The following is a 17781-nucleotide window of genomic DNA, read 5'->3' as shown; positions in this document are numbered from 1 at the left end:
CTTGTCTTCATGTTACCAACTTAATGAATATGTTACAGCCCTCTCACCATGTAGTAGTACTGCCAGTATTTGCTCATTATTTGCCATTTTTGTTTAGCATCACCAAGTGCACCCAAAGACTTCAAGGTTTCCGAGGTGACAAGACACCATGTCCACCTGATGTGGGAGGCACCAGAGCATGATGGAGGAAGCCCAGTTATTGGCTACCAAATTGAAAAGAAGGAAGTGTCACGCAAGACCTGGGTCAAGGTATATCTTATGAGTACACTTTGAATGACAAATTAGTGTTCCTATAACTATAACCGCTAAGGAATAAATGTGTCTATATGTATATGCTCTCCGTTCATCCTATCACTAACTTATATTGTGATTACTTTTCAGGTTTGCATGGGTGTACAGGACCTGGAGTTCACTGTGGCAGATGTCATTGAAGGCAAAGAGTATTTGTTCAGTGTTACTGCAATCAACAAGTGTGGCCCAGGAGAGCCTGCCTACATTGACGAGCCAGTCAATGTGTCCTCCCCTGCCAGTGAGTACTTATCCTTCTCAGAAACTGATTAAACTAACACATTTATTTGTACACTTCAACTAAATCATACACAAGCTCTACCACGATCGGAAAATGTAAACCATGTGTTTGTTCCAAGCTGTGCCGGATCCACCTGAGAACCTGAAATGGAGAGACAAGTCAGGAAAGGGCATCTTCCTGTACTGGGAGCCACCCAAATATGATGGCGGAGCTTCAATCAAGAGCTACGTTGTAGACAAATGCCAGCGTGGCACAGACAAGTGGGAGCCATGTGGAGACCCACTGCCTGAGCTGAAGTAAAGATCTTAATCTCTATCATTGTTACTCTAAATTAGTGTTGTCCACTGCCTGAGCTGAAGTAAGATCTTAATCTCTATCATTGTTACTATAAATTAGTGTTGTACACAGCCTGAGGTTCAATCAGATTTAGATTTTTGGATAGCGGTACATTTCCTGACAGTTTAGCATTCTTTCAGAAGTATGTTTAATTTGCAATTGATCAAACCCCATGCTGAAACTCTTCAGTGACTAAATAATACTAAAACTGACAGTTGATCATATTCTATTAAGAATGAAAGGGAGAATATGTATTTTCTCAGTTTAACCAGATTGTTGGTTCCCTTTAGATTCCAGGTGACTGGTCTGATTGAGGGACAGTGGTATGCCTACCGTGTGAGAGCCGTCAACAGGCTGGGAGCAGGCAAACCCTGCAGGGCTACAGATGAGATCCTGGCTGTTGATCCTAAAGGTAATCAAATCAAATCAAATTGTATTAGTCACATGCGCCGAATACAACAGGTGTAGACCTTATAGTGAAATGCTTACTTACGAGCCCCTAACCAACAATGCAGTTAAAAGAAAAATACAAAAATACAGATAAGAAATAAACGTAACAAGTAATTAAAGAGCAGCAGTAAAATAACAATAGTGAGACTATATACAGGGGGTACCGGTACAGAGTCAATGTGCGGGGGCACCGGTTAGTTGAAGTAATATGTACATGTGGGTAGAGTTATTAAAGTGACTATGCATAGATGATAACAACAGAGAGTAGCAGCGCTGTAAAAGAGGGGGAGTGGGGACAATGCAAATAGTCTGGGTAGCTATTTGATTAGGTGTTCAGGAGCCTTATGACTTTTTGGTAGAAACTGTTTAGAAGCCTCTTGGACCTAGACTTGGCGCTCCGGTAGCAGAGGGAACAGTCTATGACAGGTGACGGGTGTCTTTGACAATTTTTAGGGCCTTCCTCTGACACCGCCTGGTATAGAGGTCCTGGATGGCAGAGAACTTGGCCCCAATGATGTACTAGGCCATTCGCACTACCCTCTGTAGTGCCTTGCCGTCAGAGGCCAAGCAGTTGCCATACCAGGCAGTGATGCAACCCGTCAGGATGCTCTCGATGGTGCAGCTGTAGAACCTTTTGAGGATCTGAGGACCCATGACAAATCTTTTCAGCCTCCTGAGGGGGAATAGGTTTTGCCGTGCCCTCTTCACAACTGTCTTGGTGTGCTTGGACCATGTTAGTTTGTTGGGTGATGTGGACACCAAGGAACTTGAAGCTCTCAACCTGCTCCACTGCAGCCCCGTCGATGAGAATGCCCTGTCCTCTTTTTCCTGTAGTCCACAATCATCTCCTTTGTCTTGATCACGTTGAGGGAGAGGTTGTTGTCCTGGTACCACACGGCCAGGTCTCTGACCACCTCCCTATAGGCTGTCTCGTCGTTGTCGGTGATCAGGCACTGTTGTGTCATCAGCAAACTTAATGATGGTGTTGGAGTCGTGCCTGGCTGTTGGGTCATGAGTGAACAGGGAGTACAGGAGGGGGCTGATCAGGCACCCCTGAGGGGCCCCTGTATTGAGGATCAGCGTGGCGGATGTGTTGTTACCTACCCTTACCACCTGGGGGTGGCCTGTCAGGAAGTCCAGGATCCAGTTGCAGAGGGAGGTGTTTAGTCCCAAGGTCCTTAGCTTATTGATGAGCTTTGAGGACACTATGGTGTTGAACGCTGAGCTGTAGTCAATGAATAGCATTCTCACATAGGTGTTACTTTTGTCCAGGCGGGAAAGGGCAGTGTGGAGTGCAATAGAGATTGCATCATCTGTGGATCTGTTGGGGCGGTATGCAAATTGGAGTGGTTCTAGGGTTTCTGGGATAATGGTGTTGATGTATAGGTAATGTATATAATCATGATAATAATACATAGGATTTACATAGCTCTTAGCTGAATCCTAAAGACACGTGCCCTGAGTTAAACTCTCATTGGTTTGTTGCAGAAATGTCACTCTGTTTCCAATTGATCCCAACAGAGCCTCCAGAGATTCAACTGGACGTGAAGTTGCTGGCTGGTTTGACCGCCAGAGCCGGAACCAAGATTGAACTTCCAGCTGATATTGTCGGAAAGCCCGAACCCAAGGTAAAATGGACCAAGGCTGACCTGGTCCTGAAGGGAGATGATCGCATCACCATCGATACCAAGACGGGAAACTCCACTTTGTCTATTGCCAAAACCGTCAGAGAAGACACATCTACCTATATCATTGAGGCAGTCAACAGCAGTGGTCGTGCTACCGCAACTGTTGATGTCAACATTCTTGGTACGATATATTTTTCCCCCTATACGATATGTTTTCCCCCCTAAATGTCAATGAAAAAATAGAATGAATTTACAACTTTGGAACAACACATGTTTTATGTTTATAACAATATTTGAATGTCATCCAACAGATAAGCCTGGTCCTCCAGCTGCGTTTGATATCTCTGAGATCACCAACCATTCCTGCTACCTGGCCTGGAACCCCCCCAGAGACGACGGGGGATCTGTTGTCACCAACTACATTGTGGAGCTCAGACCCTTTGACAAAGAGGAGTGGACCAAACTGTCATCCACTGTGAAACAAACCACCTTCAAGGCCACCAAACTCACCCCTGAAAAGGAATACGTCTTCAGAGTACAGGCTGAGAACCAGTACGGCATCGGCGCCCCTAATGAGCATGTGCCAATCATCGCCAAATACTCCTTTGGTATGTTATATACTATCTTACAATTATGTTGTCAATGTAATATACTTTATACACTGTAATTCATTAAACATAGTCCTCTGTTCTATTATTGCATTATATATGTGTTGCTGTTGTCTTTTAGATCCTCCTGGTGCTCCATCCAGATTGCAGCCTTCTGATATTGCTAAGGACTCTCTGACTCTGACATGGTACGAGCCTGATGAGGATGGTGGCAGTCCTATCACTGGGTACTGGATCGAGAGGTTCGACCCAGAAAATGACAAATGGATCAGATGCAACAAGCTGCCCATCAAGGACATCACCTTTAGGTACAGCTGGCCTGTTAAGGTTCTATAATTATACTATACTATAGTTAACTATTATATTATATTTTGTGATTTTGTATGTGTATATCCACAGTCTTATCAAATATGTCTATATGTTAATTTCAGGGTGAAGGGCCTGCCTACCAAGAAGAAGTACAAGTTCCGTGTCTTGGCCGAGAATCTTGCAGGACCAGGAAAACCAAGCACTGAGACTGATCCAGTCTTGGTCAAGGATCCAATTGGTATGTTGTGTTATATTGATAATTTAGTTCTATTCTTTTCATAAATGAAAAAGATAGCTATATCATTTAAAGAAAACAAGTATCATCAGCAAAATAAGACCTGTCATAAACCTGTCATGTTACTTGTATTCCAGATCCTCCATGGGCTCCTGGCAAACCCTTCATCAGAGAAATAGCTAAGACATCTGCCTTTCTGCAATGGACCAGGCCAGAGCACGACGGCGGTGCCAAGATCGAGGGTTACATCATTGAGTTCCTGAAGACTGGTACCGAAGCATGGATCAGAGCAGCAGAGGACGTGCCCCAGACTGAGCACTTCCTGAAGGGATTGATGGAGAAACAGGAGTACTCCTTCAGAGTCAAGGCCGTCAACTGCGCAGGAGAGAGTGAGCCCAGTGACCCAAGCGATCCTGTGGTCTGCAAGGAAAGACTCTGTAAGTCATGATGCTAACTCCGACAATTAGGCTTAGAGCAGGGATCCCCAACTGGTGGCTCGCTGGCCAAATTTGATCGTGGGTAATTTTATTTGGCACCCCAAAGCTTGATGAAAAAATAAAGTTTATAAATGTTTAATATTTTTATTGTTGGACATAAGACTGTAAAAACACCAGCAAATCAGCTCCAAGTGATTAGAATTTTGGAAATCAGTTCCAAAGTATTCCCATGCATAATAGAGAGATATATGTGATCGTATACAAATGTATGCAAGATTTGAAATTATTATGTTTTTGTGAAATATTATATATGTTTGGTCTTCTTGCGGTCACATTGCAGTCTCTAAATTATTTGTAATTATGTTCCGGCCCCCTGACCATCCGCTCAACAACGAATGTCCCTCAGCTGAATCCAGTTGATGATCCCTGGCTTTGAGAGACAATACCAGTTGGATGACTATTTGGAATTGGAAATTATATGATTTTTTTTGCCTTTTCTATTCAACAGATCCTCCATCACCTCCTCAATGGCTTGAGGTGGCCAACATCACAAAGATCAACGCTGAGCTGAAGTGGCAGGCTCCTGACAATGACGGTGGCTCTCCAATCACCAACTACGTTGTTGAGAAGAGGGACGTCAGGCGTAAGACCTGGACTGCGGTGGACACCACTGTGAAGGAGCTGAAGTACACTGTCACTCCACTGAATGAGGGCTCCCTCTATGTGTTCCGTGTGGCTGCTGAGAACGCAGTCGGACAGAGTGATTACTGTGAACTGGAAGACTCTGTTCTAGCTAAAGATACTTTCAGTACGTTTCTATCCTGTCCCGCTTCAGTCATTCTGTTGTTGATGTAGAATTAAAGTCAATGGAGTAGTTCTTACAACTTATGAACTTTGCTTTTATCTTTTTCTTTCCAGCCACTCCTGGGCCACCCTATGCCTTGACTATTGTGGAGGTGTCCAAGAGACACGTTGAACTGAAATGGGAAGCTCCAAAGAGTAATGGTGGGAGACCCATTACAAAGTAAGTGAATAACAAACTTGTAATTGTCTATATGTTTGTCATGACAGTATTTGTATTTAAGTAATTTTAAACCGTTTTAAAATAATACATACCATTTTGCTTTTTAGGTACGTCATTGAGAAGAAAGAGAAACTTGGAACCCGCTGGGTGAAGTCTGGAAAGACCCCCGACGCTCTGTGCACCTACAAAGTCACAGATGTGGATGAGGGCACTGAGGTTCAGTTCCAGGTCCGTGCTGAGAATGAGGCTGGCGTTGGACACCCTAGTGAACCAACAGAAGTAGTCACCATTGAGGATGCTACAAGTGAGTTGTCTGTTACATTCTCAATGTATATTCATCTTATACTGTAGTATGATTATTTAATATAACTTTGTCTTGGCATGGCAAAGGCAATCAATATTAGGAAGGAAAAGGTGCAACTCTCGCTCACACCCCACGAGACACCTCTTCTCACATTGGTAGAGCGCCTTCCACTACTTTTCAAAGGCAACCAATGTGAATAATGTGTTTTTTCTTCTTCCCAGGTCCACCATCTCCTCCTGTTGACTTGGTCATAGTTGGTGCCAGTAGAGAGCATATCAACATTACCTGGAAGGTACCATTGAAGAATGGAGGTAGCCCCATCACAGGATACCATGTTGAACTCCGAGAGGCTAAAGCTGAGAAGTGGATGAGAATCAACACTCGCCCAGTCAAGGAGCTCACATACAAAGCAGAGGAAAGCATCAAGCCAGAGAAACAATATGTCCTGAGAGTCCGTGCCATCAACTCTGTTGGTGTCAGCGATCCTTCTGCCATTTCTGAGAAGGTCTTTGCCAAGGATCCAGACTGTAAGCATACTTACCATACCCCAAAGTGTCAAATGGAAATAAATGTTATGCCACTTATTGAAAATAAATGGGAAGTAACATATACATCTCTTTATCCCCTCTCTCAGGTATTCCTACTATGGATATGGAGGCCCTAGACATTGTGGTGGTTGAGGGTGACAAGCTGCATATCAACATCCCATACAATGCCATCCCCAAACCAGAGATGGTCTGGAGCAAAATCTTCCACACAGATACTGCCTCTGTCACAAAGTTACAGAATGACGACAGACTGTTGATGACTTGTGAGCTCAACAGTGTTCACCTGGAAGTGATGAAGTGTGTGCATGATGATGCTGGAGAATACTCCGTCACTCTGGAGAATGCGATCGGAACAGCCACCAGAATCATCAACGTTAAAGTTATTGGTAAGATTCACATATAGTATTCACTTGAATTCTTCACTGTGAAAATATTTGGTGTTAAATCAAGATATTTTTTACTTAAAATGCAGAAAACAGACTGTATAGCATATTCTGCGTTATATCCACAGGTCTGCCCGGCCAATGCAAGGACATCAATGCAGATGAGATCACTAAGAACTCCTGCAAGCTGACATGGGAGGCTCCAGAGAGTGATGGTGGTACTCCAATTCTTCACTACGTTCTGGAGCGTAGAGTGGCTACTAATAAGACTTTCAGGCCTCTGATATCAGGAGAAAATATCCTGACCTACCAGGTCAACGATCTCAAGCTGAACGAAGAATATCACTTCCGGGTCAAGGCTGTCAACAAGGTCGGCTCTGGGCCATTCCTGGAGCTCCGCAACCCTGTCATCACTATGGAAGTGAAACGTAAGTGTTCTGGAACACTTTCCAACTTTTCACAATTGGTTAGAATTGCTTGATAGTTTCTTCACCAACATTTTTGAAGGAGCAGGAACGCATTATATAGGAGAATGTGTTGGATGTATGAACCCTTCTCGGCTCCATGGATTATGGATTGCAGAGATATGTATTGATGTTATTTTTCCTGTTTTGTTATTTACAGAGAAACCAGATCCACCCATTGATGTTGAGGCTCATGATCCAACCGCCAGCTCTATCACACTGACCTGGAAACCACCAGTGTCTGACGGTGGTTGCGCCATCACTGGCTACATCCTGGAATGCATTGAGAAGGATGGTGATAGGTTCCAGAGAATCAACCCATCCCTGGTGCCTGGTTTCACCTATGTGGTGAAGGATATGAAGGAAGGCAAAGAGTATCAGTTCCGTGTTCGCGCTGAGAACGCTGCTGGAGTCAGCGAGCCGTCTCGCAGCACTCCACTGGCCATGATCGCTGCTCCCGTTGGTATGGCTACCTTTTTGACAATGTTTAATTTTTGTTATTTTGTTCTGTATTCTATTGTTATTGATTGTTATTTGTTCTGTATTGTAAAACGCCTTTGGGTGCTTGAAAAGAGCTCCAAATGGACTCTGAAGGTCATTAGCGTCTGATGTACACCAATTTGAAAGATCAAGAGCTAGATTCTATCAGATCCGTGCTAGCCGACACCCGCATGTTTTGCCGGTGTCAGAGATACAACTGTGTTAGAGCTGTGAAATCCACAAGCAGCTCATTGTGCTACCTTATTGTGAAAACTGCCATTGGATGCAACGAAACCACACCCAACTTTATGTCCGACAAATCCCATGCAGCCGCGTTAGAAGTTCATGCAGCCGTGTTACAAGTTCAAACACTCGAATGCGTGATGTTTTATTGTCTACACTATTGTCTACACTTCGATTAGGCTGATAGGCTATAAATCCCCCCCATCCAAATTAACATGAAAACATGCATTAGCCTGTCATTATTTTTATAATCGATAGAGCTTATACGATATTGCCGTTTTGAACTTCTAACGCAGTATAGGGGTAATAAGGAAGGGAGCTACAGCTACACCTCCAACACACTATGTGGATGTCGGCTAATGCAGTTGACGCTATATCTGATTGAATCGAGGCCGAAGTGTATGTCTAATAATAACATGTAGTTTAACCCATACAAATAGAATGAATAGAACAGGCTTGGAAGCTTTAACCCTAGCAATGTTACTGGAAAACGCATTGTACACTCGCAATGGCTGCCTGGTCTTGTGATGCAATTTTTTCCATGGTGATTTGGAATGTTCTATCAACTGATGCTTGATTGCCATGGTAATGTAGAATGTTCATTGAAATGATGCAGGTCATGCAATGGAATGTCTTTTTTATGTCAGTTGAGTTGACTCAACAAATCACAGAACAGATTAAAGGAAGGGTGACACTTCCTGCTTTTACTTCCTGGCATGGATACACTCACAACCAGTCTATCCATTATGCTATCATTGACTTGAATGGGGACACCTGTTCTATTCATTCTATTTCTATGGTTTAGCCTTTGTGTTGTCAATTCTTTCAGAAAAACCCAAGGTGTCCCTCCATGCTCGCCTGCAGCATGGCCTGTGCATCAGGAAGGGTGAGGAGATCCGTCTGGACGCCTACATCTCTGGCGCTCCATACCCAACTGTCACCTGGCTCAGGAACAACGAAGACGTCAAGAATGTACCAGAGAAGAAGCCAGTACTGCCTATTCTGAAGAAGAAGAAGGGGGGCAAGGTTGAACCTGAAGAACCTGAGGTGTTCGTAACCCCTCTTCATGAGCGTCTTTCTTATGCTGTAAAGAAGGGCGAGACCTCAATCTTGGTGCGAGACTCCATCAGAGCTGACCACGGTCACTTCTGCATCCAGGCCGAGAACTCTCATGGTGTTGCAACTGCATACTGTGACGTCAACGTCCTTGGTAAGCCAATGATCATCATCACAAACTATTTTCAGTCATTTTTCAGAACTTTACTTACTTACTTAGTCATTTTACTCCTCAACAACAGTTTCAACATTCTCTTTTCTATGATTTGTACAGATAAGCCTGGCCCTCCAGTGAACTTTGTCTTTGAGGAGATCAGGGACACCTCTGTCATCTGCAAGTTCGAACCTCCTCTTGACGATGGTGGTAGTGAGATCCTGAACTACATCCTTGAAAAGAAAGACAACAAGAATGAAGATATCGGATGGATCACGGTAACTTCAACCCTCAAGGTTTGCAACTATCCTGTTACCAAACTGATTGAAGGAAAGGAGTACATCTTCCGTATTACCGCTGAGAACAAGTTTGGCTGCGGACCTTCATGTCTCTCTGAGCCAGTCATTGCCAAGAACCAATTCGGTAAATATCTACAATGACATTTCTGTTTTTCCTTTACTGTCAGTTATAAACGTTTGTTGAAATGTGTATTTTCCCTTTACTGTCACTGGTATAAGTGTTTGTTTTTGTCATTAACTGCCAATTACAACATTCTACTTTTCCCCTTCTATTCTTTCAAGATCCACCTGATGCTCCAAACACACCCAGAATTGGAGAGGTGACTGCCAACAGCGTATTCATCTCCTGGCATGAGCCCAAGGACAATGGTAGTCCCATCCTGGGCTACTGGATTGAGAGGAAGGAAATGAACAGCAAACACTGGACTAGGGTGAACCGCTTCCTGCTCAATTCCCTCTCTGTGAAGATTGAGGGTCTTATGGAAGGCCTGGTATACATATTCAGAGTCTGTGCTGAGAATCTGGCTGGCCCCGGACCCTTCAGTGTCCCAACTGATCCCCAGGTTGCTATGGATCCAATCTGTAAGTTTATCTGAGAATAGATACCAACACTACAATCTATGGTGGAATCCTAAGGTTTTTTATTTTTATTACTTAGTCAAACATTGATGTCAATGGGAGCTTACGTGAAAATTTGATATAAGTGGAAGTTAGGATTCACCCCTATATGCCTTAGTTGACACACTATCATCAATATTATAAGCATTGACTCGAGTTATCTCTTTCTGCCTCTACAGTGCCCCCTGGCCCACCCACTCCAAGAGTTATTGATACCTCTGCGACAACAGTTGATATCGCCTGGGTTCCCCCCCTGTACAATGGAGGAGGAGATATACTTGGCTACCATGTTGAGAGTGTTCTGGCTGGAGAGAAGGAATGGAAACGTAGTACAGAGTTCAGATGCAAGGAGCTGAAGTATACAGTGACTGGGCTGACAGAGGGCGCTGACTATTACATCCGGGTTATTGCTGTCAATGACGCCGGACCGGGAGCACCTGGCATGACTGAACCAGTCACTGTGAAGGAGCCTCAAGGTATCTATCAATCAATCAATCAATCAAACAATGAAATGCATTTATAAAGCCCTTTTTATATCAGCAGTTGTCACATAGTGCTTTACAATAACCTGGCATTGACCCCAGAGAACAAGCCAGTTAACTCATATAGTGAAATCTTTCAGCTTCACCATTTAGCTCAACCAGTCAGCTCATATAGTGCAAATATGTCACCGAGCTAATGATATCATACTACCATATAATATTTAAATATTTTTTTATTGGCCTACAGTGTACTCATGAAACAAACATTTATGTCTATGTCCCCAGAGCCCCCAGTGGTTGACTTTGATGCCTCTGTGAAGAACGGAGTCATCATCAAAGCCGGCGAGGCACTGAGACTGCCAGCGTTCGCCATCGGCAGACCACAACCAGAAGTGAAATGGATGAAGGATGAGGCTGAAACTGACAAAGAGCATGTTGTGATCGAAACAGAAGGAAAGAACAGCCTTCTGTTCATCAAGTACGCCAAGAGAACTGATCACGGAAAGTACCAGATCTCTGGAACCAACAGCAGTGGAACCAAGTCTGCTGTCACTAGAGTTGACGTCATGGGTAAGTGTGCAAGCAATCAATTGCTCACATAGGCCCCATCTCAGAGGAGAGGTGCTGATCTAGGATCATGTCCCCACTGTCCATATAATCTTGTTCATTATAATCGAAAAGGCTAAACTGATCCTAGATCAGCACTACTATTCTGAGACGCTTTATGAATACAGGCCATAGTTCTCCTATCTTCAGTTTTCTCATCCTCTTAATTTTTACCCTTTTGTGTGGTTGTAACTAGATGTCCCTGGGCCTGTGGTTAATCTGAAGACTACTCATGTCACCAAGAAGAACATCAGCTTGAGCTGGGCAGATCCTCTAGATAACGGTGGCAGCGATGTCATCGGCTACGTAGTGGAGAAAAAGGATGCAAAAATGAAGCTATTCAGACAACCTATCGAGACTGCTTCATGCAAGTGTGACATTCAGGGTTTGCTTTCAGAGGAAGAGTACGATTTCCGTGTTTTTGCAAAGAACAAGTACGGTGATGGCGCCCCAACGGACATTGGGCCTATTCTGGCTTCGGATCCCAAAGGTATGACGAGTGAAGAAAATGGCGTTATTGGAGAAGAAAAAGCTAATTCAAAGATGTTAGAATTGTATCTGGTTCTAAGATCCATTACATTGTTTGTGGAGAATCTACGATCACAATGTGCTGGAGTGTCTTTCTTTTTATATACAGATTTTAATATGTAAAAATTATTCTGAAATTGATCTCCTCTCTTTCAGCTGTTCCATCTCCACCATTGAAACTGCACTACACCGAGAGGTGGACGACTGCTATTGCTCTTGCTTGGGAGCCACCTCGCAGCGATGGAGGTAGCCCAATCACGGGTTACTATGTTGAGAAGATGAGAGCAGATGGAACTGAGTTTGACGTGGCCAATCGCAAGCTCTGCAAAGACTTACACATCAAATTGGAGAACCTATCAGAGAACCACGTGTATCAGTTCCGTGTGTTTGCCGTGACTGAGGTGGGAGAGGGCGAACGCTCCAAACCAATCAGTGCTAACATACAGGATGATGAAAGTAAGTAATGCTACACTCTTCTATAAACCCTACCATAAACAAGATATTTGTCTTGGATAATAAAGCAACCACAGTAAACTGCTTTTTTTGTATTCATCTTAACGAAATGCCTTGTGTGGTCTGTTATCATAGTTCCCCCCGAAATCTCAATCTTGGAGCATTTCAAGAGAGATACAATCATTGTGAGGAAGGGAGCGGCTATTGAAATCCCTGCTGAGGTGGTGGGTCTGCCAATGCCAGAGGTTCAGTGGTCTAAGGATGACGTCGTCATCCCCATGGCTACTGAGACACTGCTGATGGAGTTTGAGGAGGTGGCCCGCACCAAATGCACCACCAAGATCAGCATCCCTGAGACTATCAGAGGAGACAAGGGAGACTACAAACTGGCTGCCACCAACTGTCATGGCAAAGCACACCGCATCATCCATGTGGAGGTTCTAGGTAAACATTTTCAGCGATCATTAACATTTTCAGCAAACAGATCTGTGATAACCATACAATTATAATATTAGTATAATCATACGTAGGTGTGTCAGCGCTACAAAAGGTCTTAATGGGGCAATCAGCAGTTGCTACATCAATTTTTGGACTTACACTCAGCGGCCAGTTCATTAGGTACGTCCATCTAGTGCCAGGTCGGACCCCCCTTTGCCTCCAGAACAGCCTGAATTTTTCGGGGGATGGATTCTACAAGGTGTGACATTCAAATGTTGCTCACTTGGCATCAAGGGAGCTAACATGTGCCAGGAAAACATTCCTCACACCATTACACCACCGCCAACAGCCTGTACCATTGACACAAGGCAGGATGGGGCCATGGACTACTGCTATTTAGGTCAAATCCTGACTCTGCCATCAGCATGACACAACCGGAACCGGGATTTTTCCACGCCTCAATTGTCCAGTGTTGGTGATCTCGTGCCCACTGGAGCCACTTCTTCTTGTTTTTAGCTGATAGTAGTGAAACCCGGAGTGGTCGTCAGCTGCAATAGCCCAAGACAAGGACTGATGAATTGTGCGTTCCGAGATGCCGTTCTGCACACCACTGTTGTACTGCGCCATTACTTGCCTGTTTGTGGCCCGCCTGTTAGATTGCACGATTCTTGCCATTCTCCTTCGACCTCTCTCATCAAAGAGCTGTTATCGCCCACATGTTTTTGTTGTCACACCATTCTCTGTAAACTCGAGACACTGTCGTGTGTAAAAAGGCTGTTTCTGAGATACTGGCACCGGCGATAATACCACGCCCAATGTCGCTTAGGTCACTAGTTTTTCCCATTCTAATGTTCAATCAAACAGTAACAGAATGCCTCAATGCCTGTCTGCCTGCTTCATATAGCAAGCCATGGCCACATGACTCATTTTCGTGAATGTGGTGGTGTACCTAATAAACTAAATTAGTTATGCACTAAGTGTACAAAACATAAAGAGCACCTGCTCTTTCCATGACATATACTGACCAGGTGAATCCAGGTGAAAGCAATGATCCCTTATTGATGTCACTTGTTAAATCCACTTCAATCACTGTAGATGTAGGTGAGGAGACAGGTTAAAGAAGGATTTTTAAGCCTTGAGACAATTAAGACATGGATTGTGTATGTGTGCCATTCAGAGGGTTAATGGGCAAGACAAAATATTTAAGTACCTTTGAACGGGGTATAGTAGTAGGTGCCAGGCACACTGGTTTGTGTCAAGAACTGCAACACTGCTGGGTTTTTCATGCTCAACAGTTTCCCGTGTGTATCAAGAATGGTCCACCACCCAAAGGACATCCAGCCAACTTGACACAACTGTGGGAAGCATTGGAGTCAACATGGGCCAGCATCCCTGTGGAACACTTTCGACACCTTGTAGAGTCCATGCCCTGACAAATTGAGGCTGTTTTGAGGGCAAGGGGGAATGCAACTCAATATTAGGAAGGTGTTCTTAATGTTTTGTGCACTCAGTGTATGATTTTTGAAGAATATAACTTATAAATGCCTCATGACCTTAGTTCAACTATCATAACCCAAATATAAACATGGTTTACTCCAATGTTTGTCAACAAAGTAAATGTAAACACAACAGCCTCAAAACGTGGTTAAAACTATAATTTTGATATCATGGATCGTCAGTCCTTGCATCCATAGATCCGTCTATGAATTTTAGAGTGGTTACACTTCTCTAGCCCAATCCCTTAGTTTTTTACCAAAACAGGGTTGGGGAGTTCGCTTTGTTATTGTTTCTACTGTTGTTTGCTAGTTTAAAGAAACTGTGGTACTTATCTGGGTATAGTCATTATAGATACTTTCATATAAGTATTTTGAGTCTTTCAAAGAAGTAAAAATGATAGCTAGTATTTCAATAAAATACCGCAATATTCTCATAATGTTTTCTTTGCCTTCATAGACCGCCCTCTGCCACCACGTGACATTGTGGTGTCTGACATCCAGGCTGACTCTTGCTATCTGACTTGGGCGGTCCCAGAGGACGACGGGGGTAGTGAGATCACCAACTACATCATCGAAAGGAGGGACGCCAGCAGGAAGAAGTCTGACTTTGAGCAGCTCACCTGCAATATCATTGATAGGAGATATGGGGTTAGTCCAAACTCCTGTTAAAGGTCAAAAGTAGTCAAATACTGCTTTAATGTGGGGTCTGGAGTTAAGTTTCCCCTTGGTATAGATCAACTTCCCCTCCCCCAATCCTAACCTTAACCATTAGCTAGCTAGTGGGGAAAAGTGCAAAACTGGCCCAAGATCAGCATCTAGGGGCAACTTCATTTTACTCCTTCAATAGGATGGTGATGATTACTAATGCATTGATATCACTCCTTCTAGGTGTACAAAATGGACAGAATGGGCCAGTACCAATTCAAAATCAAAGCTGAGAACAAGTTCGGAATCAGTGATGGTTGTGAATCCGAGAAGGTCGTTCTCAAGGATCCATTCGGTCTTCCTGGTCCACCTCGCAAACCAAAGGTCATCGCAGCAACTTCCACTACCATGACGATCACCTGGGAGCCTCCACTGCAGAACGGTGGTTCCTCCATTCAGGGATACTGGCTGGAGAAAAGAGAGAGAGGAGCTGGGATCTGGGGTCGTGTGAACAGAGCTCCAGTCACCAAGCCTGCAGTGAAGGGTTTGGAATACACTGTCCTCCGCCTTAATGAAGGGGCTGAGTACCAGTTCAGAGTGAGGGCTCAGAATGCTGCTGGAATCGGACCTCCCAGTGAAGCATCTCCATGTCAATTCGCTGTTGATCCACGCAGTAAGTACAGTACTCTTTCTTTGATGTTGTAGAATAGCTACAGTTTACTCGTAAAGTATTCAGACCCCTTCACTTTTTCCACATTTTGTTACATTACAGCCTTATTCTAAAATTGATTCAATAAAAACATTTCCTCATCAATCTACACACAATACCTTATAATGACAAAGCGAAAATGGGTTTTGAATTTTTTACACATTTATTCAAAATAAAAACTGAAACATTATTTACATAAGTATTCAGACCCTTTGCTATGAGACTCAAAATTGAGCTCAGGTGCATCCTGTTTCCATTGATCATCCTTGAGATGTTTCTACAACTTGGAGTCCACCTGTGGTAAATTTAATTGATTGGACGTGATTTGGAAAGACACACACCTGCCTATATAAAGTCCCACAGTTGACAGTACCAAGCCATGAGGTCGAAGGTAATTGTCCGTAGAGCTCCGAGACAGGATTGTGTCGAGGCACAGATCTGGGGAAGGGTACCAACAAATCTCTGCAGCATTGAAGTTCCTCAAGAACACAGTGGCCCGGCCAAAGTGAGCAATCAGGGGAGAAGGGCCTTGGTTAGGGAGGTGACCAAGAACCCGATGGTCCCTCTGACAGAGCTCCAGAATTCCTCTGTGGAGATGGGAGAACCTTCGAGAAGGACAACCATCTCTGCAGCACTCCATCAATCAGGCCTTTATGGTGGTGACCAGACGGAAGCCACTCCTCAGTAAAAGGTACAAGACAGTCCGCTTAGAGTTTGCCAAAAGGCACCTAAAGGACTCTGACTATGAGTAACAAGATTATCTGGCCTGAATGCCAAGCATCACATCAGGAGGAAACCTGGCACTATCCCTATGGTGAAGCGTGATGGTGGCAGCATCATGCCGTGGGATGTTTTACAGCGGCAGGGACTGGGAGACTAGTCAGGATTGAGGGAAAGATGCATGGAGCAATACAGAGAGATCCTTGAAGAAAACCTGCTCTAGAGTGCTCATGACCTCAGACTGGGCCGAAGGTTCACCTTCCAACAGGACAACAACCACACAGACAAGACAATGCAGGAGTGGCTTTGGGACAAGTGTCTGAATGTCCTTGAGTGGCCCAATCAGAGGCCTGATTTGAACCCGATCGAACATCTCTGGAGAGACCTGAAAATATCTGTGCAGCGGCGCTCCCCATCTAACCTGACAGAGCTTGAGAGGATCTGCAGAGAAGAATGGGAGAAACTCCCCAAATACAGGTGTGGCAAGCTTGTAGCGTCATACCCAAGAAGAATCGAGGCTGTAATTGCTGCCAAATGTGATATTTGTAAAATTTGCAAAGATTTTGAAACCTGTTTTTGCTGTGTCATTATGGGGTATTGTGTGTAGATTGATGAAGGGGAAAAAAACAATTTAATCCATTTTAGAATAAGGCTGTAACGTAACAAAATGTGGAAAAAGTCAAGAGGTCTGATGACTTTCGGAATGCACTGTATGTCAAGAAGACTATATCATTATTCATTATTATGGCAGATTCCCTTTGGAAAGAGATCTTCTGACCTCAACGGGAATTTCTGTTTGAATAAGGATTAAATACATGCATAATTACATTTGAGTAAAACTTGCATTGACTTTTTTCAGATCCCCCTAGTGCACCAGGAATGCCAGTTGTTAAGGACAAGACCAAGACCAGCGTCACTCTCACCTGGACCCCACCAGAGAAAGATGGCGGCAGCCCAGTCAAGGGCTACATCGTTGAGGTTCAGGACACAGACTCCCTGGATTGGAAGAGAGTCAGTGACCCTGAGAAGCTGCACCCTACCACTGAGATCACTGTTCCAGACCTGAAAGAAGGCCAGAAGATCAGATTCAGAGTCACCGCTGTCAACGCTGCTGGCAAATCTGAACCAAGCGCACGTTCTGCTGACATCACTGTCCAGGACATCTTAAGTAAGTCTCAGCTCTGTTGCCTTGCCAACTTCTATGCCATTGTCACACCACAAACTGAACTGGCACTATAAAAAGCATCTAGACATTATCTCACATTTCTTTTAGACTAAAATTTAGTTTTCAACAGCGGAGATTTGTATAAACCTTGCTGTTTGTCTCTCCGACATTTGCAACATTGTTTCAATATCAAATTCGATCCCCAGCTGTCCCATAGTAATGAATGAGTCTGGACCAGACAGACACACAGGTAGCGTTCCTCAGACAGTCGAAAATCAGGAATCAGCTGGCATCATTTTTATGGATATATACAAAGAATAGACAATTAGAAAAAAGTCTAACGAAACGAAGTGCAGCTAGTTTGCAGTCTTTCCAGCTTCAGTTTGAAGCGATTGTATTAGCTGTGTTGTTGGCTAGCTCCTCTGAACAATAGT

The 17781-nt window shown here is 44.0% G+C and overlaps 1 protein-coding gene across 2 annotated transcripts in view; it reads left to right on the top strand.

Annotated features, from left to right (window-relative positions):
• ttn.1 (titin, tandem duplicate 1) overlaps positions 1-17781 on the top strand; it is a 166286-nt gene that overhangs the window by 71835 nt on the left and 76670 nt on the right. For both annotated transcript variants that reach the window (XM_029702492.1, XM_029702491.1), the window contains 27 exons: positions 98-249; positions 382-529; positions 648-825; positions 1156-1277; positions 2837-3124; positions 3255-3551; positions 3673-3859; positions 3983-4098; positions 4233-4532; positions 5041-5340; positions 5451-5556; positions 5664-5860; positions 6082-6387; positions 6495-6794; positions 6920-7219; positions 7416-7718; positions 8808-9188; positions 9309-9611; positions 9770-10069; positions 10285-10581; positions 10873-11157; positions 11390-11683; positions 11878-12177; positions 12310-12618; positions 14566-14756; positions 14997-15426; positions 17042-17350. In XM_029702492.1, the coding sequence (XP_029558352.1) occupies positions 98-249; positions 382-529; positions 648-825; positions 1156-1277; positions 2837-3124; positions 3255-3551; positions 3673-3859; positions 3983-4098; positions 4233-4532; positions 5041-5340; positions 5451-5556; positions 5664-5860; positions 6082-6387; positions 6495-6794; positions 6920-7219; positions 7416-7718; positions 8808-9188; positions 9309-9611; positions 9770-10069; positions 10285-10581; positions 10873-11157; positions 11390-11683; positions 11878-12177; positions 12310-12618; positions 14566-14756; positions 14997-15426; positions 17042-17350 (6999 nt within the window). The remainder of the gene's footprint in view (positions 1-97; positions 250-381; positions 530-647; positions 826-1155; positions 1278-2836; positions 3125-3254; positions 3552-3672; positions 3860-3982; positions 4099-4232; positions 4533-5040; positions 5341-5450; positions 5557-5663; positions 5861-6081; positions 6388-6494; positions 6795-6919; positions 7220-7415; positions 7719-8807; positions 9189-9308; positions 9612-9769; positions 10070-10284; positions 10582-10872; positions 11158-11389; positions 11684-11877; positions 12178-12309; positions 12619-14565; positions 14757-14996; positions 15427-17041; positions 17351-17781) is intronic.

Source organism: Salmo trutta, chromosome 20 (assembly GCF_901001165.1).
Source record: "Salmo trutta chromosome 20, fSalTru1.1, whole genome shotgun sequence".
Lineage (NCBI taxonomy): Eukaryota > Metazoa > Chordata > Actinopteri > Salmoniformes > Salmonidae > Salmo > Salmo trutta.
The sequence above is the reverse complement of the archived record's forward strand: the minus strand, read 5'-3'. Positions and strand labels throughout refer to the sequence as shown.